The sequence below is a fragment of the Poecilia reticulata genome, chromosome 23, assembly GCF_904066995.2.
Source record: "Poecilia reticulata chromosome 23, P_reticulata-male-v2, whole genome shotgun sequence".
Taxonomy (NCBI): Eukaryota; Metazoa; Chordata; class Actinopteri; order Cyprinodontiformes; family Poeciliidae; genus Poecilia; species Poecilia reticulata.
This window is the reverse complement of record NC_088852.1, coordinates 19,837,346-19,860,543: the sequence shown is the minus strand read 5'-3', so window position 1 is coordinate 19,860,543 and position 23,198 is coordinate 19,837,346. Positions and strand designations below refer to the sequence as shown.

General features: G+C 39.8%; 1 protein-coding gene and 1 long non-coding RNA gene across 13 annotated transcripts in view; one reads left to right on the top strand and one right to left on the bottom strand.

The window, feature by feature from the left end:
* The window catches only part of large1 (LARGE xylosyl- and glucuronyltransferase 1), a 150,150-nt gene extending 145,145 nt beyond the window's left edge, over nt 1–5,005 (bottom strand). For 7 of the 12 annotated variants that reach the window (XM_081603765.1, XM_081603762.1, XM_081603763.1 and 4 more), the window contains exon 1: nt 73–1,026. Coding sequence is in view for 4 of the 12 variants with exons in the window: in XM_081603760.1 (XP_081459886.1) it covers nt 1,586–1,884; nt 2,843–2,948 (405 nt within the window). In the remaining 8 variants the exon portion in view is untranslated. Of the gene's footprint in view, nt 1–72; nt 1,027–1,585; nt 1,885–2,842; nt 3,046–3,184; nt 3,270–4,393 lie in introns of those variants that run through there. The other 5 variants (XM_008401201.3, XM_081603757.1, XM_081603760.1 and 2 more) reach the window with 4 other exon arrangements.
* A 238-nt stretch (nt 5,006–5,243) lies between these two features.
* LOC108165864 (uncharacterized) lies at nt 5,244–23,035 on the top strand. The gene is made up of 2 exons (XR_014085999.1): nt 5,244–6,081; nt 20,039–23,035. It is a non-coding gene; the product is annotated as an uncharacterized LOC108165864 (long non-coding RNA).
* The last annotated feature ends 163 nt before the right edge of the window (nt 23,036–23,198 follow it).

Genomic DNA, 23,198 nt, shown 5'->3' with positions numbered 1-23,198 from the left:
AACTCAGACATTAGGCACTACAGAAATTAGTCAGGTTATAGAAACATTCTGGAGAGCATTTCTTCTGCCAACCTGTCAGAAGAAATGTGTTGAAGTCATCATAACAGCTTCAGTCACCGACATGACGTACTAATGAAGAAAAAAAGAGTTAGCCAATATGTCATTGTTTATTATCATTATTTATAGAGACAAAAACATTTTGGCTTAGCTTTGATCGCATAGATCAAACCACCGGTCCAGCACAGCCACTCTCCCCATTATGCCGTCTATAGCCGAAAGCGTCAAGAAAACGACTCTGCAGCTAAATAATGTTAACTCAAACTGCCTTTCTGACAGTTTTAATGTTCGTTTAACCACCCGTCACCCCGTGCTACACCTGCTTAGCTAGCTTTAGCTGCTAACAAAAATAATAAACCAAGAGTACTCGCGTCCAGTCCTCGAGAGCTACTGTCCTGCAACTTTTCGATGCATCTTTACTCCAACAGACCTGCTAACCAGCCATTCATTTGATACAGGTGTGTTAATTGGTGCAGGGAAGCATCTGAATGTTGCAGGATGGCAGCTCTCAAGGACTGGACTTGAGCATCTCTGTACTGAACAGTCGTACCGCGATATCCAAACAAACTTACGTTAAGCATAAGTTGATACTCTTGCGCAAACAGAAAGTTAATGGATTCATAAAAAATAATCAAAATCAAAAACATGATGGTCTTAACATGGAACTTACCTTGTTTTTTTTTTGTTTTTTTTTTAAATAGATTTTTATTGAGATACATATACATAACAGTATAAACGCAGTATAATGTCCGCCAGGGAGTTACAAACATTGAGACAATACATCACCATCACATTACCTAAATACATTAAAAAGAGAACATAAAGAGCATGTTTTAATAGCTTTGGGGAACTTACCTTGTTATGATAAGCTCCAGACAAGACGCCATGCTGCTATCTCCAGGGCAACACGTGACATCACAGATACGTTGCGATTATGGGAGCAACTCTTTATCAAACACCATCTTTTTAGGGAAACTGACAAACCAATCTTTGAATTTGACTAAACAAGTGTTTAATTAACATTGTATTTTTTACATACAACACCAACACTGGTATTCTAACATTTTTGACTATGCTCTGTAGATTTCGATTCATTCCCCAAAAGATTTATTATGGAAAGTATTTTTTTCTTTCTGTTTAATATTGTCTATAAATGCTGGTTCTCCAAGATGCAAATACAAGTAAAATGTCTTGCCTAGGAAAAAAAAAAGTATTTTACAATTATTTTGCGGTAGTTTACTGTCAGCCGTCAGTCTTGATTGTGACAAGAGAAGAAGACATCAAATTGACAATATCCTACCGTATTTTTGGAATAACAGTATGTTACTGCTGGAATTCTAAGAGTGCAGTTTATCCAGCTAGTTTCTTTTTGCGACTTAATATGCATTGTATTTTCATTCTGCCGTGCATCTCTGATATTATGTTGAATGTCAAGAAAGATCATTTGAATCTGAATATAGTTCTTAATGCTAATGATTTAATATAGGCATATTTAGAGTGATGGGCCTGAGGGAAACCAAAGACTTACCTCACACTTATCCACTAACTGATGTTGTAAACAGTTGGAGTTGTTCCCCACAGCAGCGTTCTTTTGTCCATCATTGTTACTGGTTCCTTCTTCTAAATGAGTTCGGCTCTGGTTTCCTTTGCTTGTGATGTTTGTATAGGAAGCAGACGAGTTCCTGAGAGGACGACTGAGCTCCTGGCGCAGGGCCTTGTTTTCCTCTTCCACCGCTCGGATTCTCAGCTCCAAGGCTAGCCGTGCATTAGCGTCACCCAGTGGTAAAGGTGACTGTGCTTCCAATGAAGATAGGGGTAAGGACTTCACTGTTGGATTATAGGATGGATCAATTTATTTTACAGGAGGCCAGAAACTAAATAGGAATAACGTTCAGCAAAAAGAGTCTTGGGTAAGGGAGACAATAAAACTTTCGTAGACCAAAATTTTGACCATTGTTTTACTAATATACCAAAACACACTACAGACAATAAAGCCGTTTCTGATGACAATTTAAAACTGTTGTTATTGCATAGATCTAAAACATCAATGGAAGATTTCTTTGTTATTTCATCTAGAAGAGTATTTGCAATGTTTCAATCATTTCTTGCTCAATAATGCTTGGTGAAGCTTTCTTTCCTCCAGCAATTACAGTGACAAACAGATTGTTCAATGGCTTATTTAGAAAATAAAGAAAGAAAATATATAAACATTAGAATATAATGTAAAAGGGTAACTGGTAGCATGTGGAGCTGTGCACCAAGCTGTTCAAAAGAAAATTATTGTAAAATGTCAATTGTAGATGCTTCCTTAAAAAAAAAAGCAACAACAAAAAACATTTTGTTTAGCGCTGAAAAAGAGAGGCTTTCAGATAAACAGAACATATACAAAAAAACAAGAAAGAATACAGACAGCAGAGCTGAACAAAGAGAAGAGGCCAAAGAAGAGAGAAGAAAGATAAAGAGTGAACTTTATCTTTAGCAAGGATAATTATTGTTAAAAATAGAGGAAACAAGAAGGAAAAAATTCCAGCCTGAGATTTGTTTTTTCTTAGCTAGTTAACAATGTTCAAAGTAGATCAAACTTAACTAGTAAGTAAATAAGTAACAACTTTAGGCTGCTTTGTACAATAGCTTAAAAATAGAATAAAGTTGCATCACCACACATCTCATTTGTAAAACTTTCTTTCAATCGGCACTTTTATCATCCATCCATTCTTTACACTTGTTTATCCTTGCAGGGATGAAAGGGGTATGGAAGAGGAAGGGTATAAATATTCACTCTTACCTTGAAAATTTCCAATTGACAGGTAAAGCCAGGTGAATGTAGGGATGAAAAGCAAGACAAGAGAGGCTGCCAGGAACTTCCTTCGTCCACGAAATATTCCCAGCATCTTCTGAATTGAAGTCAGTGTTGAGAGGTAAATTGACCTCTGTGAAGCACTTGTCCACTTGATTTCTCACAATTTTCCTCCCATTGTAACATTTTTACTGAAAGAAAAGAAATCAATGGGTTGAGGTGCCATAACTTTTTCCAGCTGAACAGAAACAAAACTGAAGTAATCATCTTTAGCTCCAAAGAGGAATGATCTAGAGTCTGTTCACAGCTTCAGTTATTACAGTTAGATACCAGCCTGTAATCTGGGTGACGTGATAGTCAGACCTGAAGCTTTCAGAGCCACATGAAGACAGTTACATAGTCAGCCTTCTGTCACCTGAAAAACATTTAAGGAGTAATGTCCCAGCAGGCTCTAGAAAAACTCATCCATGAGTTTAGATTTATTGATTACTGTAACAGTGTCTCCTAAGAAAATCAGACAGTTCCAGCTGATCCAGAACGCTGTTTGCATTCTCACCAAAACTAGGAAGACAGAGCACATCATCCCACTTCTAATGTCCTTACACTGGCTCTCAGAGAATACTTATCATACTTATCATTGTATCAACCTTCCAGACCACTGAGATTTTCATTTTCTGATCTACTCTGCATCCACAGAACAGAATCAAACATGGGAAAGCAGCATTCAGTTTTTGTGCTCCTCTAATCTGGAACAAACTTCCAGAAAACTGCAAAACTGCTGAAACACTGAGTTCCTTTAAATCAAGGCTAAAAACTCACCTATTTAGAGCATTGATTAATATCTTGAAAATGTATATATTTGAATGATTATTCTTGAGTTTTAGATGACGGCATTGACAAAATGCAATATTTAATGCATATTTCATAACTGATTACTCTGTGTTTTTATCCTAGGAAGAACTTAGAACTGCTTTGTCGCTGAAATATGCTTTACAAATAAACTTGACTTGAATTCCAAGAACTGGATTTATGTTATAAAGATGGATTCTGAAACAGAATAAAAAATAGTATATTAATAACGACATTACAAAACAGGAATCTCATTAAAGCTAAGAAAGTAACAAAAAATTTGAGGACTTAACAAAAATGAAAAGGAGAGGGATGTATTTAAATGATATTTTAAGGCAACCTGTTAATGGAAAAAATTAAACTGTTCTAATATATTCTATGGGAAGATTATTGGACAAAGAAGACCTGTTAAGTTTTGTTTTGAAACCGCATCCTGCTACTGCTACATTTGCAGTTAAGTCCATGATCCTCATATATTTAAAAATTATTCTATTATTCTTTTATATCAAATAATTTATTATGACAGACTAACACTTTCGTGAAAATGTTGATCATATACCCAGTGTTGATCTGCACCATCTATGGCCGCCTCAGCAACTCACTTCTATGTAACACATTTGCGCAATGCTCACACTTTAAAACTCCTATTTGTAGTTTAAGAGCTGCTCGATTTGAGAATTACAAGCTCACCTGATGCAGAGGGTTGAACGGGTTGATTTTAGAGAAAACGGAAACCAGCTTCTAAAAGCCGTTATGCAGTTTCAGCACCGGATCCGTTTTAAAGAAGGCGACATGGTGGCTCCACTCTGTGCTGCTCCATGTGTCAGTATTTCCTAGGTTCGACAGCCTCAGGTTACCGGAACCAAAAGCTGGGTCGTGTTGTGTGCTATAGGAAGGATAAAGAGCTAAGATAAGCTTCCGTCTGTGTCGCCGCACGGCACCCCCATCATGTCTGGTTAAAGCAGCGGTGGGTTTGGAACACTGTGACCCGTAGTGAGCGACGCAGAGTGGGGAGAGAAACACCGGTCTGTCTGGTCTGACCGCGGGGATCCTGCACCTCCACCATTTATTAACAAATCACCCAATACTGTATAATTATTGCTTGTGGTCCTGTTTTCGGCCTCAACACAACACTCCTTTCTTCCTCACAAGCAGTCAGCATCCAATCACAGCGTTGGAACCGCGGAGGGATTAGGGATAAAAAGGACTGGATTATTGTGGAGCGGAGTGTTGGCGGGACCGGAGAACAGATGGCCTTGTCGGATTCTAAAGCAAATCTACGTAGGGGGAGGCGTCCATTCATCGGAAGATTCTTCTTCTCCTTCCTTTTTTTGGTGGTTGGCAAAAAAAACTTTAAGTAGCATTCTTCTTTTCCTTTCGGCTTTTTCCCTTTAGGGGTCGCCGCCACAGCGAGTCATCCGTCTCCATGTAACCCTGTCTTCCGCATCTTCTTCTCTCACACCAACTACCTTCATGTCCTCTTTCACTCCATCCATAAATCTCCTCTTTGGTCCTCCTCTCGGTCTCTTTCCTGGCAGGTCCATCCTCAGCACCCTTCTACCGATGCATTTAGTTTTTCTCCTCTGTACATGTCCAAACCGTCTCCATCTGGCTTCTCGGACTTTATCTCCTACACATCTGACATGAGCTGTTCCTCTGATGTATTCATTTCTGATTCCGTTGAGTAGATTTCACCAAAATGTTTGAGCTTTCACTGTTGTGCCACAAATTTTGGGTGTTTGGCATTTTGGTTTTATCGTTTCTTGTGGATAATTTAGACTTTATAGCTTTTGCCATATTAGTTATTTCTTTGAGCTCTATTTTTATAGTTTATTCTTGTATTCCCCTTCCTCAATATTTAATTCATTTACATTTTTTTCTTATGATCTCCTATCTTTAGACTCAAAACCAGAAGCAAAATCACCCTCAACTCTACTATGCAATAATCGTACTGCAGTTATGTCCCAGATGGCACAGAATGATTGAAACAACATTGAATCAATGTCAGGCAGAGACATTGATTCAACATTGAAGGCCGACATTGAAACATTGAAAGTGGTTGGTGACTTGTATGTTGACTCAACATTAGGGTTTCAACCATAACTGACATTATATCAATGTTGACTCAACCATCATCTGTATGTCAATTTACATCCATATTTGTATTATTACTTTGAATCAGTTTGGAATCAACCTTCCATCCATCCATCCATTTTCTGCCACTTATCCGGGGTTGGGTCGCGGGGGCAGCAGCTTCAGAAGGGAGGCCCAGACTTCCCTCTCCCCAGCCACTTCTTCCAGCTCCTCCTGGGGAATCCCAAGGCGTTCCCAGGCCATCCAGGAATCAACCTTGATTCAACCATTGCCTTAATGTTAATGTGGGTCAATGTATACAGTTACATTTATCCATCAAGCTGCAGTATAGTGTAGCATTTATGATGCTGCACTCATGTTAAAATGGGGGAATCAGGGGTGAAAATAGTTTTAAATTCTTGGGGGTACTATGACAAAAGTATATATGCTCTGTCTGCTAGTAACTGGGATGAGAACTTAAACTCACTGCTGGGGTGACTATTTGGGTTCGTTAAGTTCTGGTAGATACCACGCAGGCTTACCCATGTTGAGTAAATCCTTACTCGTCCAATTACCATCCACACATTTGATGTAACATAAATAACTCCAGACAACCAGCTAACTGAATAGTTTCTTTTAATAAGAACTTGTAAAAATAAATCCTTAGCTCCACATGAAGCTACACAATACCCCAAAATGATACAAAACTTAAATATAAAGCAAGGTCATTAATTTCCAGTACAGTAATAAATGTTTCCCAAAATAAAATAAAGCCAATAAGGCACTTTCCTTTTCAGTCCCTTATGTTTTACACACCTTAACTTTGTGTTTTTTTATGAAAAACCCTTCTTTTCAACTGTCGTTTTAATATAACCAGAATTCAACTTTTGCCACTAACATAACTCCATACATTTATCGAAATTTACAGTTTTAAACACAATATCACACATGGGCCCATACTCTCACTCACACACACACTGTCCGGTACCGGTTAAAGTTTTTGTTGCAGGCCTGATGAAGCTAGGGTGCGATGTAGCTACGACAATCCTCCTTCTCCCCGTTTAAACAATAAAAGTGACTCAGACCTGCTCGCTCAGCCGACGTCCTCTCTGTCAAAGTTGCTTTGCGAGTCCAATTTCTTTTAGAACTCCGCCACACGAGTTGCAGGACTCCTCAATCATGCTAAAGCCAGCGTCGCCATGTTGACGCTTTCCCCTCGCCACCTCGGATCACCCGTTCTCCTCCGCAGTTCTTCACTACAAAACACTTCTGCAGGTATCCTACCCACCGGGTGCAGGTTTACTGGTGCAGAACGTGCATAAAACAGTCCAGTTCTTGCTCCCACTTGCTCAACTCCTGCATGCGGTTTCCATTAGCTTCCTCCTTGTCTTCTCCCTTCTTCCCATCATCTAGTTTTTTTTCTCTGAGTTGACTTGTCCCTCGTTAACCTAAACTACTTCATAGATAGGAAATTAAATACAGTCTTTAAACTAATGAGATAATTGATCAAACAAGAATACACTTAGTGGGGAGAACAAAAATTTCATACACTGTTGATTTTTCAGGTTTTCCCACTTGCAAAGCATGTAGAAGACTGTAATTTTTATCATAGGTTCTCTTCAACTGTGAGTGATGGAATCTAAAACAAAAATCCAGAAAAATACATTGTATGATTTTTAAATAATTAATTTCCATTTTATTGTGTGAAATAAGTATTTGATCATCTATCAACCAGTAAGAATTTTGGCTCTCACAGACATGTTGGTTCTTCTTTAAGAAGCCCTCCTGTTCTCCACTCATTACCTGTATTAACTGCACCTGTTTGAACTCGTTACCTCGAACATGCTGTGCTCGAACGGAGAAGGGTGACCATCGTCCGGCCACGCCCCGACCCAGTCGCCGAAGGTTCTCCCTAGCCGACCAGAGTCGGACTGTTTTGTTGACATTCTTTATGTCAACAAAGTAGCTTTAGAGTTTCATCCGGGGTGCTTCGACTAGGGTTACCAGCCCCTATACATTTAAAGCCAGGGGCGAGGGAAGAGAGACAGAGACTGCGGCGGCAGCGTGTCAGTTGGTCTGTGTTACCCAGAAAGCAGTTGGGCATAATTTCGCAACACCAAAACCATGAGTGTAACAATGACTGGTGCAGACTACTGTAATAAAGTACTCGGGGACCACTTCTTTATTATTATACAACCATATTTGTAGAGAACGGAACAAATCATGTTCAATACGGAACGGCAACCTTAACTGTAGCGTCTATTCCATGCGCCTTATAATGTGGTGTGCCTTATATATGAAAAAAGTTTTAAAATAGGCCATTCATTGAAGGTGCGCCCTATAGTGCGGAAAATACGGTACATACAACCAACCTTGTAAATATTAAAAGGCCTTATGAGGGCTTAGTTAAAAAAAAAATCCTGAGCCTGAAACTTATAGTTATGATAGAAATTTACTATACCGTTGCTATTGCCACAGTTTAATAAAAAGTGTCTTTGAATAGTGCAAACAATTGCTTCTAACAATACAATTAACAAGCTAAACATTCAAACTTAAATAAGACTTCAGTACATTTCAACTCAAAACAAAATGTAAAACGTCTGTGCCCAGTTTAAACTTTGAATTATTTGCAAACGACTGAGCTCTGCAGCATTAAAACATGGATAGAACTGTAACTACATTAATCATAGTTCTTCTTCTCTTCAGCGTTTCTGTCGGTTTCTGGTGGTGCAGCTCTGTGCTGCCTTCAGGAGAATGGGACATCAGAGAATCATCCATAAACCTTCACCCTCATGGCGTTTATTGTGCAAACCAGAGCTTTCAGTGGAAAAACAAAAGTTCCAGGTCCTTTTAATGCCATACAAATATGAGACAGAAACATGGGTTATATCTTTATATAGACCTGTCTATTTATTTATAGATTAATAGTGTATGGACAGAAATTACAAAGAACAAATCTGGATCTTAATCAAATCCTAATGAGTCAAATTGAAAGTGTCATGGAGTCATCAGCCTCATGACATTAACACTGACATGAAAATAATATTGAAGAAATAAATATATCAAATCTGATTTTAAAAAAAACATAAATAAGTGTTAAGTTCTTTAAGATATATTTATTCTCAGTACTAAACATGGTCTCAACAAACCCATAACATATCAACAGTATTATTTTACCTTTTATCTGGAAATAGTGTCTGTTTATTCTTGCCTCTGTATTAAGTATTGCTCCAAAGGGCTTGCCATACAAGTTTATTCCTCTGTATTTACTTTAGTTTCTTAATTTATCCTTGCATTTTGTTCTTCATTCATTTCCATTTGATTAGTATTGTCCTCTCCTGGTTTATTGCTATGTCCACTTTAGTTTCTTTCCTGTTGCTAGATTTATTTTATCGTTTATTGATGCTCACCATCCAGTAATGTCATCACCTGCTGTGCCGCCTAATCGTCATGTGTTTCACATCATGTATTGATTTTTTCACTGTTTGGCGTCGGATTCTCCGTTTTTATGCCATAATTCACATCTAGTTCGTCACTCCGTTTTATGTCCCGCTTCTCCTGTTTCAGAGTTTTGTGCAATGTGCGCGTCTTTTTTTTTTTTTACAGGGCGTATTGATAGGGAAAAGGCAGACTGACATAAACCTTTTAAAACAACGGAAACAATTTCTGCATTTTGATTATTGAAATTTAAAAGTGCTGTGTTGTTCTATCACCCCGTTTCATACCGGACCACTTACAGCACCGGTGTTAACGCTATAAAATGAACGCTCTCTATCGTTGTATCACCCATGGAGGGATTTCTTTATTTACATAGGTTCATTTTTCAGAGGGATACAAAGTGAGGGTATCGTGATTTTAGCAATTACATGTTTATCAGAGCGATTTTCTGTTGTCCTTCCATGGAAGCGGGCAGCATCCAGACGGACAATAAAACACTTTTTAATATAAGTTGCTGCTTTGACATAATCACAGAACTGCCTAAACATATGTACAAAAATCCTCAATAAAACAAAATATTAGAAAATCAGACACCAGACAAAGGGAATCACAGCAACGTCATCAGCCGCCGGTGTAACGCTGACCTGATGTGGTGAAGCTACTAGCAGGAGAGGAGCTGCGCCAAAAGCTACAAACACTGAATAGAAGAAGAGCTGCCATCGATACAGTTGCAGCCAGGCATGATTTAATGTTACACAATACAGTTTTAGGAAGTTACTCAAAGTCTATACTGGTATTGTTGTGATTGTAAGGTGTAAAGTTAACCTTCGACCAAACGCCCTCAAAGGAATCCAGCGCCCCCCTTTTGTAAAAATGTCTGCCAACTTTCCGTCTTGTCCCCTTTCCTCTAGCCATGCCCAGCGCCACTTGTTTTTAATTCCTTTCTCAAGTAAACGTGTTTCTTTACCGGGTTAGACAAACTCCATCTTCATTCATATCGCATTCGATTTAACTGCCGAACCGAACGCATGCGCTTCTTTTCTACAAACCGTTTTACAGTCACTGGTCAAGAACAAGGGAGCTAGAATTCTGATTGGCAGACATCTTTGTCTATTATCTACAGTTTAGTTGAGGCTGGCCGTTTGGTCCAATGCTCGCTTTGCTTGAAAGTCTAGCCCCCAGACAGAGCTCTTTACGCCCAAGTTTCAAACGTCTGACTAAATAAATCTTCCTTATTTTAATTGTAAGTAGTTCTTTAAATGTCCTGTGAGATGATATACTCACCCATGTATCCATAACAACTGGAACTTTCAATATCCAGCAAGTTATTTTGAGAAGTTCCTCGCTGCAGCAAACAGAAAGGGGCGGGGACGGACCACTGTCAGCCTCTTACCTTATTTGGAAATGGGATCATTGCAATCCGGAAGTGAAGGGGGCGCCATTTCCTATATTATCCGCGTTCTCCCGTTTACATTTTCTTTTGAAATCTGTGATATAGCTTCATCTGTAGGAAGGTATTACGGCCCTGGGCCTTGTAGGCTGGGCTGCAAAGTGTCTTGTCCATTTTTGTGCTCCTCCCCTTTTGCAAGTGTCTCTGATCCGGTGATTGGGAGTGCAGAGTATTTTAACCTGGCTGTCTCTGTCTTCTCGTCGCTGGTTGCTGGTGACTTGTCGCCTCAGCGTCCACTCTGCCGCTGCGATGTTTGGTTGCCAGGCCCCGGCTCCCCTCCTTTTGCACTTTTGAGTTTGTCTTTGTTTTGGCACGTCAACACTCTCATATGAACACATACAACACATCCAAGCATTTCATTACACCACTGATACTGATATCCACAATCCATTGTTGTTTTTGTTCTTAAATACTCATTTGTTTGCACTTTAACCGCGGCATAGTCTATTGTTTTTGTTACGACCCTGAGCCAGTCATAACAAATGGGGGCTCGTCAAAAGCAAAATTCCTACATTTTGTAAATTTGTTGGTTTGAATGCATGTATTTCATTCATCTTTTTTCGTGTTTGTAGGATTGAGCTGTGACGTCACCGTGTGGGTTGGACACGGTATTGTTAACCCGCTTGTTTGTTGTGGGCAGCTGTGGCGTTTTTGGTATGTTGGTCCGATATGCAGGTCAGTGAAATGTTTTTTGAGCTTGTGCATCAGTGTTGGTTCTGTTTTAGTGGCTGTGTCTCCTAAAAGGTGCTGTCGCTTTAGACTTCACCTGTTTGTTTTGATAGTGTCGTGGGGGTTTGCGGTTGGCGTTCACTGTGCAAGCAGTGATGTCGGGGGCAGTCCGTAAGATTAATTTCTTACTGGTTTGGTGCTTAACCTCTTACCCCCTAAGGGGGTATAAATAAATTTCCGCCTGACAAAAACACACAAAAGTAAATCACTTATAGCCTCACAGCTATTAGATTTAATAAGAAACTTTTGGTACCTCTGTAAAGGTAAGATGTCATAGAATGGTTTTCTGGTGTCAGCACCATTGTAGCTTTGACCCTGCCTGAAATATTAGGGACAAAATACAAAATATTTTGCATTTTTTTTAACCTCGCCAAACTTTTCTTTGAAATAAACATTGAAAACACTACCAAAATAGTATTTGTAACACAAAAAAGTAGTACAGACTTTTAAATCTAAATGTTGTGTAAAAGTATACCAAATTTGGACTCAATCAGATGAATCATATTTATTTTAGAATGGTATTAGTGAGAAATTTCTTAGGCGGAGAGGCCATTTTGGCACATTTATCCAAAATGTCACCAAACTGTGCCAAATGTGTTTTTTACATCAATACTGGGGGTTTGTTAAAATTAAATAGCTTATTACCACCTAATGACACTTTCTACATATAATATAACCATTGGTCATGACATTTACCCCATTTATATGCAAAATGTACCATTATGCACAGTGTAATATGTATAATAATGATGATGTGAAAGCTCTTTCTTTGACTCCAAATAGAAAACTTTTATTGAAACAAGATAAAACAGTCAAAAATACTTTTTGAATAATTTAAAAGAGCAAATAAACAATTTTGAAATCCACCACCACCATCACCACCAAAAAATGGACATCTTACCTCAAAGAAGGTGAAGAATCATGAGAGGTGGGGGAGGTGGGGGGAGGTTCAGCGTCACCCGAGCTTGATGGTTCGGCTTCCACTCGACTATAAATAAAAATAAAGTATTTGAAGAATTAGAGGTTTATTACAAAGTAATGAACCAAAGTAAACATGAAATCCTTACTAGTAAAATAAAACATATTTTAGTAAAACATAAGTAAACAAATAACCACATGGTTTTACTTCCTGCCGTTATTACAAGCATATAATCACTGAAATTAATAAATAAATAGAACCAAAACATCAAATATTTTGTGTGAAATTGCGGGGGGAAACTTACACATCACCGAGATCAAGTCTGTCTGCTGTGTCCTGCTCTTCCTCTTCCTCCTCGTCCGAATCCCACCAGCTATCAGAAGAGCCAGCTCCACTCGTAACAAATCGAAAAACCGTTGTTGTTCAAAAGCCATCAAAAGCCTCTAAATCGTCCAGTTTCTGCTGCTATGATCGATTTATCATAAAAAAATCAAAACTGAACTCACGGAACCGAGATAACTCCACGTGCTCAGACTCCCGTGTACCACACGTGCTTATGCCCCGAGAGCGCAACGAGAACGCGCAGAGAACGCATAAATTACGCACACATTTAGATCGGGTTCCGAAAAATACGTCATGATTTTGCATAGCCGACATCTTGTGCCATACTCTGAGAGTCTTTCCACTGTCTCGTGAAGCCATAAAATGGCCGTGATGATCAGCTGATCGGGGGTTTTCCGGGCAGTTGCGTCATCGCCCGAGGACCTTTAAATCTCATCAGCTGTTTTTAAATAGCTCTAAAATCTTAACATTTTGGGCAAAACCTTTATGCGGAATAGTTTTTGAAAGATTAAAGCCTCTTTTAGCGGATAATAATAAAAAAAAAAATTTAAAGGCACACGGAGCCTTTGTTTACAGAGCGAGTCGAGGTCACATGGCAGCTGGAACCCTCGGAGGGTCCGTCGGGCTTTTAATAAACCCACCGCCGATCCATGTGAAGAGCCAGGAATCAGTTCATCAGGTGAGTTGTGGCAGGCAGGTAAAGTATAGTGGGGACATGGTTACTTTGGACCCATTGTGCACTTGTTTCAATTTGCTTTCACTTCACGCTGTAATTGACGTTTAGCTGGCCTTTTTTCTGTGATGTGTGCTCAGTTTTTTTTCTTGAAAATGGAGTTTGATCTGGACAATTTTATAGCTGATCCTTCTTTGGAGAAGTTTAATATTGCTACTAAAAACGATCTCATAGCCATTGCTGCTCATTTTGAAGTGCCTGTTGTCAAACAAGAGAAAAAGGGGGTTATTAAAGGGCGATTATATGCCGCGTTGGTTGAGCAAAACGTTTTGCCACCTCCCGCACGAAACAAGTTGGGGTGAAGTTGGGGCGTTTGATCCTGACGTACGTAAAATGGAGTTGGAATTAGAGATGCGTCGTTTGGAGCTGCAGCATCAAGGTGAAATGCGCAATTTGGAATTGGAGGCAGCTGCGAAACGCGACTCAGCGTGCGGTTCTGCTGATCAGGTTCTGCAGGGGCGGAATTTGACATCAATAAATGCATTCGCTTGATTCCACCGTTTTCAGAGTTGGATGTAGACAAGTATTTTGTCTTGTTTGAACCTGTGGCTAAGACACTGAGGTGGCCTAAGGATGTTTGGCCGTTGCTTTTGCAGTGTGTGTTCACTGGTAAAGCACAGGAAGCCTATGCCTCGCTGTCACCTGGTGACAGTTTGAGTTATGATAAAGTGAAGAGTGCAGTGGAAAAAGCTTATGAACTCGTACCCGAGGCCTACAGACAGAAGTTTCGCCGCTATAAAAAATCAGACAATCAGAGTTACACTGAATTTGGGCGTGTAAAAACCGCCTTGTTTGATCGGTGGTGCGCTGCACAGGATGTGAAAAACTTTGATCAGCTCCGCGATCTACTTTTGCTGGAGGAATTTAAAAATGGCTTGCCGGAAAACATTGCAACTTACATCAATGAGCAGAAAGCTAAAACCGTGTCAGAAGCTGCAGTGTTGGCAGAAGAATACATGCTGACTCATAAGGATTTTTCAGATCATGTTGGTTTCAGACAATCTTTTGGGTGAAGCGGGAACCGTATTGATCGGGTTGATGTCGCTAAGCCAAATGAGGCCAGACGGTTTAAGTTGTTCGGGATGATCGGGTTTGTCATTACCGTCGCAGACGCGGACACATTAAGGCAGATTGTTATCAGCTCAAGGCTGAAATAAAAAAGTTTCAGACTGCTCCTAAAGGCGTTGGTTTGGCTGCACTGGTGCAGAGTCATTTAAAGGACACGAAGAATGTTCAGCCTTCTGAAGTAGGCGTCTCCTATCTGCCTTTCGTTCGTGATGGGTATGCGTCACTGCCAAACAGCACGGAAAAGGTTCCAGTTAAGATCCTTAGGGATACTGGCGCGTTTGACTCTTTCATTAGAGCTGATGTTTTGCCGTTCTCGGTTTAATCTGAGACGGGTGCCTGTGTTCCGATTCGGGGAATGGGATTAAACGTGCTGTTTGTTCCACTACATAAAGTATATCTCGACTGTGAACTATTTACGGGTGACGCACAGTTGGCTGTGCGCCCTGCTTTGCCAATTGACGGAGTCTCTGTGATTTTGGGTAACGGTTTAGCTGGGACACGTTTGTGGGCGGAGACTGCGGTTGGATGAGCTAGTTAAGTTGGAGCCGATTAAACGAGCCGTTTCTCAGACTGACGAGAATAACAGGGAATTCCCGGATGTATTTACCACAAGCGCAGTTACTCGAGCCATGACGCGTGCTCAGAGCGGGAAAGAGGAGAAATGTGTGAAACAAATTACTCTTCCGTTGTCCAGTTTTCCCATGTCTCTGTCTCGCAGCGAGTTCGTGGCGGAGCAGCAAGCTGATGCTTCTCTTAAGAGTCTCTTCGATCAGGTGCGCCCGCTGAGTGAAATCACGGACTGTGCATGTGGATACTTCCTGCAGGACTCGTTGTTGGTGAGGAAATGGTTACTCCATGCTGACATTGTGAGTGAGCCAGTATTTCAAATAGTGGTTCCCATTAAACTCCGCTCCGCAGTGTTCAAAGTTGCTCATGACGAGTCTGGCCATTCTGGTGTACGTAAAACGTATGACCGGGTTCTCAGACATTTTTTCTGGCCGCATCTTAAAAAGGATGTGTCGTCTTACATTAAGATGTGTCATGTCTGGCAACTCACTGCTAAACCCAATCAGGTTTTGAAAAAATTCCCATTGAGCCCAATTGTTGTCGCATCTGAGCCGTTTGAGCATTTAATCATTGACTGCGTTGGCCCGTTACCTCGCTCAAAGGCTGGGTCATTATATCTGCTCACTGTGATGTGTCTACACGTTATCTAGCACCCTATCAATTACGGTCAATAACTGCTAGGTCAGTTGTACGTGCGCTCACTCAGTTCTTTTCGGTGTTTGGCATCCCTAAAGTCATACAGTCTGACCAAGGAACGAATTTTTCATCACATTTGTTCACTCAGGTTCTGAAGCAGTTACGGGTCCGACACAGTAAAGCAACAGCGTATCATCCAGAGAGTCGGGGGGCGTTAGAGCGCTTCCACAGTCTCTGAAATCTCTCCTGCGAGCTTACTGTACAGAACTGGCGGGCGACTGGGAGGAAGGTTTGCCGTGGCTGATGCTGGCCGCCAGGGAGGTAACCCAGGAGAGCACCGGGTTTAGCTCAAACGAACTGGTTTTTGCGCACAACGTTAAGGGTCCGTTGGCTGTGGTAGCGGATGGGCTTAAAGAACCCGTTCCACCGACAAACTTATTGGATTATGTAAATGGTTTCAGAAGACGCTTGTATCTGGCTCGAGAATTCGCTAAAGAGAAGCTGACTGAAGCGCAGAGGAATATGAAAAGCTTGTTTGATCGCCGTGATGAGGCGCGCTCATTTCTGCCTGGTGATCAAGTGTTGGCTTTGTGTCCAGTCACGACTTCTCCTTTTCAGGCGAGATTCACTGGTCCATTTACAGTTCTGGAGAGGGTTTCTGATCAGAACTACTTAATATCAATGCCAGAGCGGAGAAAGAAAATTCAGTTGTGTCATGTCAACATGTTAAAACCATATTATGTTCATGACGATTTATTTCAGCCACAGTGTAAAGGCGTGACTCCGGCGTGTGCCGTCAGGGGGCAGCAAGACTTTCAGCACCACGGACAGCGCACTGTCACCTGTGAGGAATGACAGCGGCACGGTTGAGTTGGACAGCGCTCTGATTCATGGACGTCTTAAAAACTCAGAAACTTTGGGTAAATTGGACACGTTGTTGGATCACTTACCTGCAGATCGTGCTAAACAGTTAGCAGACGTAATAGGTGAATTTCCTTGTTTTTTTTCGGACACGCCAAGTCGCACGCATCTGATTGAACACGATGTGGGAGACGCTAAACCAATAAAACAACGGTTTTACAGAGTGAATCTGGAAAAGCGTAAGCATTTGGATGCAGAAGTAGATTACATGCTTCGTAATAGGATTGCTGAACAGAGTATGTCCAGTTGGGCATCTCCATGTATTCTGGTCCCCAAGCCTGATAACACCCTACGTTTCTGCTCAGATTTTCGCAAACTTAACGCTGTGACAAAACCAGATTCTTCCCCATTGCTGAGAATGGATGATTGTGTTGACCAGGTGGGTTCTGCTAACTTTGTTAGTAAGTTTGACCTCTTAAAGGGTTACTGAAAGGTGCCTTTGACACAACGTGCACGTGAAGTGTCTGCATTTGTTACTCCTACAGGCTTGTTCTCTTACACGGTGATGCCGTTTGGCCTGAGAAATGCGCCAGCAACGTTTCAAAGATTAATGAACAGAGTGGTTGATGACATGACTGGGTGTGCGGTCTACTTGGACGACGTGGTGTTGTACTCGGATACGTGGGAAGAGCACGTGGAGCGCATCCGGGAGCTTTTCACTCGTTTGGCGGGAGAGAGGTTAACGGTCAACCTGGCCAAATGTGAATTTGGAAGGGCGACTGTTACCTATTTAGGCCGTGTGGTTGGCCAAGGTGAGGTCCGCCCTGTTGCAGCAAAGGTTCAGGCGGTAGGGCAGTGTCCTATTCCAGCTACGAAAAAGGAACTAATGCGTTTTCTTGGACTGGTTGGATACTACAGATGTTTTTGTCGAAACTTTTCATCTGTGGTGGCGCCGCTAACAAATTTGCTGCGTAAGGATGTAAAGTTTGAATGGTCTTCCCTTTGTCAGCAGGCTTTTGAGCAGGTGAAAAGACTCCTTTGTGCTGCTCCTGTATTAGCTGCACCACGTCTTAACCGTCCGTTCCAGCTTTACGTGGATGCCAGTCACGTGGGAGCCGGAGCTGTCCTTACACAGACTGATGATCTGGGTATTGGCAGGCCGGTGAGTTATTTTTCAAAGAAGTTCAATAAGCACCAATTGAACTACTCTGTAATTGAGAAAGAGACGTTTGCTTTGATCTTGGCACTGAAACATTTTGATGTTTATTTAAGTGGTGGTGCTAACATTGTGGTGTTTACAGATTATAATCCTCTGACGTTCTTGTCTTCCCTGAAATGTCCAAATCAGCGATTGATTCACTGGTCATTGTTCCTGCAGTCCTACAACCTGGATATTCAATACATTAAAGGGAAAAATAATGTTGTAGCTGATGCGTTATCTCGCGCTCCAGTTTGGTAGCCCGTTTTGTGCTTGTTTTCCCTCTTGGTTTCCTTTTCCTGTCCTTAACAGAGCTTCTGGGTGCACCAGTTGCTGGTTTGGAGACTGGAATGAGGAGGAGAACCTGTGCACTACATTTCAACTTGGCTAAGTACAACTGGTGGTGAAAGCAACATCTTAATGGTGGCTGGGTTTGTTTACACACAGTGGACTCACAGGAGCAGGGTTCCCTATAGGAACCTGCTTTTTATGGGTGGAGGTATTACGGCCCTGGGCCTTGTAGGCTGGGCTGCAAAGTGTCTTGTCCATTTTTGTGCTCCTCCCCTTTTGCAGGTGTTTCTGATCCGGTGATTGGGAGTGCAGAGTATTTTAACCTGGCTGTCTCTGTCTTCTCGTCGCTGGTTGCTGGTGACTTGTCGCCTCAGCGTCCACTCTGCCGCTGCGATGTTTGGTTGCCAGGCCCCGGCTCCCCTCCTTTTGCACTTTTGAGTTTGTCTTTGTTTTGGCACGTCAACACTCTCATATGAACACATACAACACATCCAAGCATTTCATTACACCACTGATACTGATATCCACAATCCATTGTTGTTTTTGTTAATACTCATTTGTTTGCACTTTAACCGCGGCATAGTCTATTGTTTTTGTTATGACCCTGAGCCAGTCGTAACAGGAGTTTCACTCTCAGCATGTATTTCAACTTCTTTATATTTACTTCAGCGCAGCTCACAGCTTTTAACAAATTCTGTAGCTTTCTGTGTACTTCTAAATCTGCTTCTTAGTCGCATCTTTTCGGGCCTGCTACTGCCTCCAGTGGCGTGGGGGTGGTAACACAACTAATATAATTACGTCACTAAACGAGAATACCACAAAATCTTTATTATTTACTATTAATTTCGCCATTACTGGCAACGTGAAAGATAAATTATCTTCTAAAATATAATATTTTTCTTCAGGATGTTAAGCTAATTAGGTGACATAAATAACACCTTTATACATTATAAATAACATCTATATATCTCCATTAATTATAGAAGGAAGAAAAGAATTAAGACATGAAAAACAACATTATCAACAACAATAAAAATACCATATACAAAATATACATAAGAAATTTAATTGAGCAAAAGTCAATAACAAACAAATTAATTAGGTTCACAGACGAATAACCAGGATTGTTAAATAAGCAATAATCCACATTTTTGTTTTGTTGGTAAAGTCCTATACATGGGAAAAAATATGATTAAACTATTTAGTTTTCTAAGGTGGAAATTTTTTCTTTGACTCTAAAACCAATAAAATAAAACTAATTAATAGAATCATAATATCAACAATTAGTGCATCAAGTAAACACTTAGCATGCTACAGGTAAATGTTATAATTTAATTTGGCTAAGAATAATTATTGCACTGTCAATGAATGACGTCTAATAGATGTTCTATATTTACCAGAGGAACACAGTAACGCCTTCAGGAGCTCAAACTGAGGAAGAAAAGAGGATGGATGCTCTAGACAGTTGAGACAGAGTTGTTTTTGGTTTCACCACTATTTACCTACTGTTTTTCCTGGCATTCAAAGTATTCTTAAAATATTGTCTGTTAGTCTGCAGCTCATGTGACCAAACCAGCCGAGGAGATGAAAAGCTAAAGCACTCAACAGTTAAAACTTGAGATGACTTAAAACTTAAGTTACATTTTTAAGTTTTAACATTTTAACTTATTGTTAAAATGTTAACATTACTTAACTAGAGGTAATGTTAGCTAATGTTACCTCTAACTAACTAGAGGTTTTGGATGAGTTGCACTTGTTGGGTAACCCCAAGATCACTGGGTCTTCTTAAAAGATAGAGTGACATTTCTTAAAAATGTAGCCAGTGTTTTCAGCAAAATTGAGCTGACTGTCCTGGAATGATCCAAGGTATTTAAAATTTGCCATAGTTTTAACAGGTTGGCCATCGAGTGACACTGGAACCACTTTCAGATCTTGTTTGACATAGTGACAAAAATATATTTTTTCCTTCACTTTAATTTTCTTTATATAATCCATTGATTTCGCTTTTTGTTGTAATTTTTCTGTTGCAGAATGAAGTCCAATCCTTTCTGGGTGTGCCGGGATGTGAGACTGGGCGCCTTCCACGATTGGTGGACCAATTTACAGCTGAAACGCCTCTGAAGCCTCGCGTGCCTGTCGGGGTTTCCTATCGAGCTGCGCCGGCTCTACATCTGGACACACGCAGAAACTGATTTGAGGTTGATAAGGTCTTCCTATAACAAAAACTGGTTTGGTTTTACTAGTATCATTACATTTTACTTATACATTATTTTAAATATTTAATAATGTAATATCAGATTTTGATTGTACTGCCTGTAATGCTAATTTACTTAATTGGTTTGCAAATTCAAAATGTGCTCGTTTTACATTCTGTGCCCTTAACATTTCTTTTCATCTGTTAACTTTGCATCCTTTCATAGCGTATTAACTTCTTCACTATTATCTTAACATTTCACTGATTCATGACCTTTTAACTTCAGAAGTAGTATCTTAAAATAGGCAATCCAGACAAAGAAATGTTAAGTACTATCTCACATTTATTCATTACTTCATTCATTTTGAGTTTATTAAATCTTGCATATTTTCTAACATTTTATTGATTTAGCATTTTATTAAGTTTTGAAATAATATCCTGACCCTTCATTCAATTTGCATTTCAGTGCATTCTAACAATTCCCTCAATATAACTTTTAATTCCCTCAATATAACTTTTAACCATTTGATGTGTTATTATATATAACATTTATCTCTTTTAACTTTTATTACTTACAAAAAAACAGAAAACATTTTCAGATTTTGCTCTTTTGCAGTTCTTTACCTTCTATGGCATAGCATTGACCTGAGCTAATATAAAACAAAAATCAAACAAATCTGGTTTAAAAAAAAAGAAAGAAATTAAGATTAATGTGTAACTGAAGATTGCAAAGCTCTGCACGACTGCAGGACGACGTTTTTTCCCACCACAAAAAATAAACAGTAAATGCCATGGAGGGTTGAATTTCCTTTTTCCAATCAATTAAAATCATGTGTGCCTTATTATGGAAATGCCTAAAACTTGCCAGGCTGTGTGCCCTGAGACCAGTGCTGAAAAACACTGGATTCGATGTTGGTGTTTCAACTATTAAAATTTGACCACAAAACAATATTGATTCAATGACACAATTTCAACGTTAGTTAGTTGGCTAGAGCGGGATGGTTGTTTGATGGTTGATCCACCGTCAGTTGTTGACCTCAACCATACATGCAACCTTTATGATAATAATTCAACATTGAATTAACATCTTTTGCCAACAAGCCAACAGCGAAGCGGCTGTGTGGTTGGGCCATCCCACTCATATAAATGGTGGGGGTAGACCGCTCCATCCTTGTAGTAAGTTGTAGATGTTTTTGTGTCAATATATCACATACAAACAGTCAGTAAGAATTGTTATGAACAAGTAAGAAAACGTACGGAAAGGAATCGGCACCGACTATCCTCTACAGTGCTTAAGTTAAAACGTGATAACCCCCGCTCAGAGTTAAATACTCTGACTCAGAGCTCTGATGAAGAGGAGAGGAGGGGTAGGTGTGCAGCAAAACAGTATACATTGATTCAACATTGATCAGACATCTTCATTAGATTTCAACCACAAAACATTGATTCAATGACAGTTTCAACAGTTAGAATTTGATGGTTGATCCATAGTCAGTTGTCGACTTCAACCAAAAATCAACCATTCTGACTATAATTCAACGTTGATTTAACATCGTGTGCTATGGGGTATGTGTGTGTATGCTGTAAATATTACCATATTTATGTTTGTATTGTATTTACATTGCATTTCTTACGCTGCACTGTTTTTGGACCGTTATTTTTTAACAATCTCACTGCACAAGAGGATGTGACAAATTAATTCATGCTTTTTTTGTTATGATCTTGCCATATTCTGCTAAGTCTCCCCCACTTTAATTATTGCTCAAAAAGCAAAGCTTTTGTAACATAGGTTTATTCCTTTGAATTTAGTTTCTTTGTAAATTTTTAGTTTCATGTTAGTTTTTCTTGGTTTATTGTGTCCTCTGTATTTTATGTTAAAGTCAGTCTCCGGTTTCTATTGTCCCAACTTTAAGTAATCTTCATTCATGCCATCCGCCTGCAATGCCTCATCATCTCCAGGTGTATCAATTGATCTGTCACTCATTTAGATTTTTTTCACTGTTCAGTGCAAAGCCTATTTAAGAGGTCTCAAAATTAAATTATAGCCTTTTTTTCTAGACTTTTCAAGATTCCACGGGAACATGGGCTTCCATTACACCTCAGCAGAAACAGGCTGATCTCCTCCATGCCATGCTGCATTCATGCAAAAGGAGCCCCAATCAAGTACTCAAGTGTTGTGATGGCCAAATCCATGGCCACACTTGAAGTCCGAAGTCGGTAACTCTTTTATGCATAATTTAGTTTTCACAATTTATTTTTTCACACACTATAGTTTCAGTAAAACATTTATTAGATTTGGATACATTTGTTCTTTTTGTTAGCGCGCACATTTGATTAACATATGTATTTATATCAACTTAAAGTTTAATTTGTTTGCTTGAGACGAACCTTCTGTTTGGTTTGCCGGTACTTGCCTGCCTTGGAGTGGCCTGACAAAAGATGGGGTCCTGGGCTCAGCAGCTTAAATGCTGATTGGACTACACCACTAGTTCCTGCTGGCAGGGGAAATTTGTAGTTTCTTTATTTAGATGAGTTTAAGTAAATATTAGTATTTAAACTTTAATAGTTTTGATTTTCATTTTTGGGTCTTTAGTTTATTCAAACTTAGCTGTACTGTTATTTGTAATTGTATTCTGTTTAGTTATCCCTATTGTGTCTTAATTGGTCTGATCAGCCAGCATATATACCCCTGAGTGTTTCTTATGTTTGTGCAGCCAGTTTGTTTACATTTTTGCCTGAGTTCAGATTTGTTTTTTTGACTTCATTTATGAGCTCAGTTTATCTTTTGTCATTTATAATCTTTGGGTTAAAATAAAACCCTATTTTTCTAATATATCGTGTGACTTCCGTTTTTAACTCAGTCCATCACAAGTGTATAGAAAAGAACATACTTTTAAGAAACCTCACAATTCTGTTTAAAATATTCTGTTTCATTGATGTTTGATATTCCAATTTTCTGAGACACTGAATTTGGGGTTTTCACTCTTTGTGAGGCA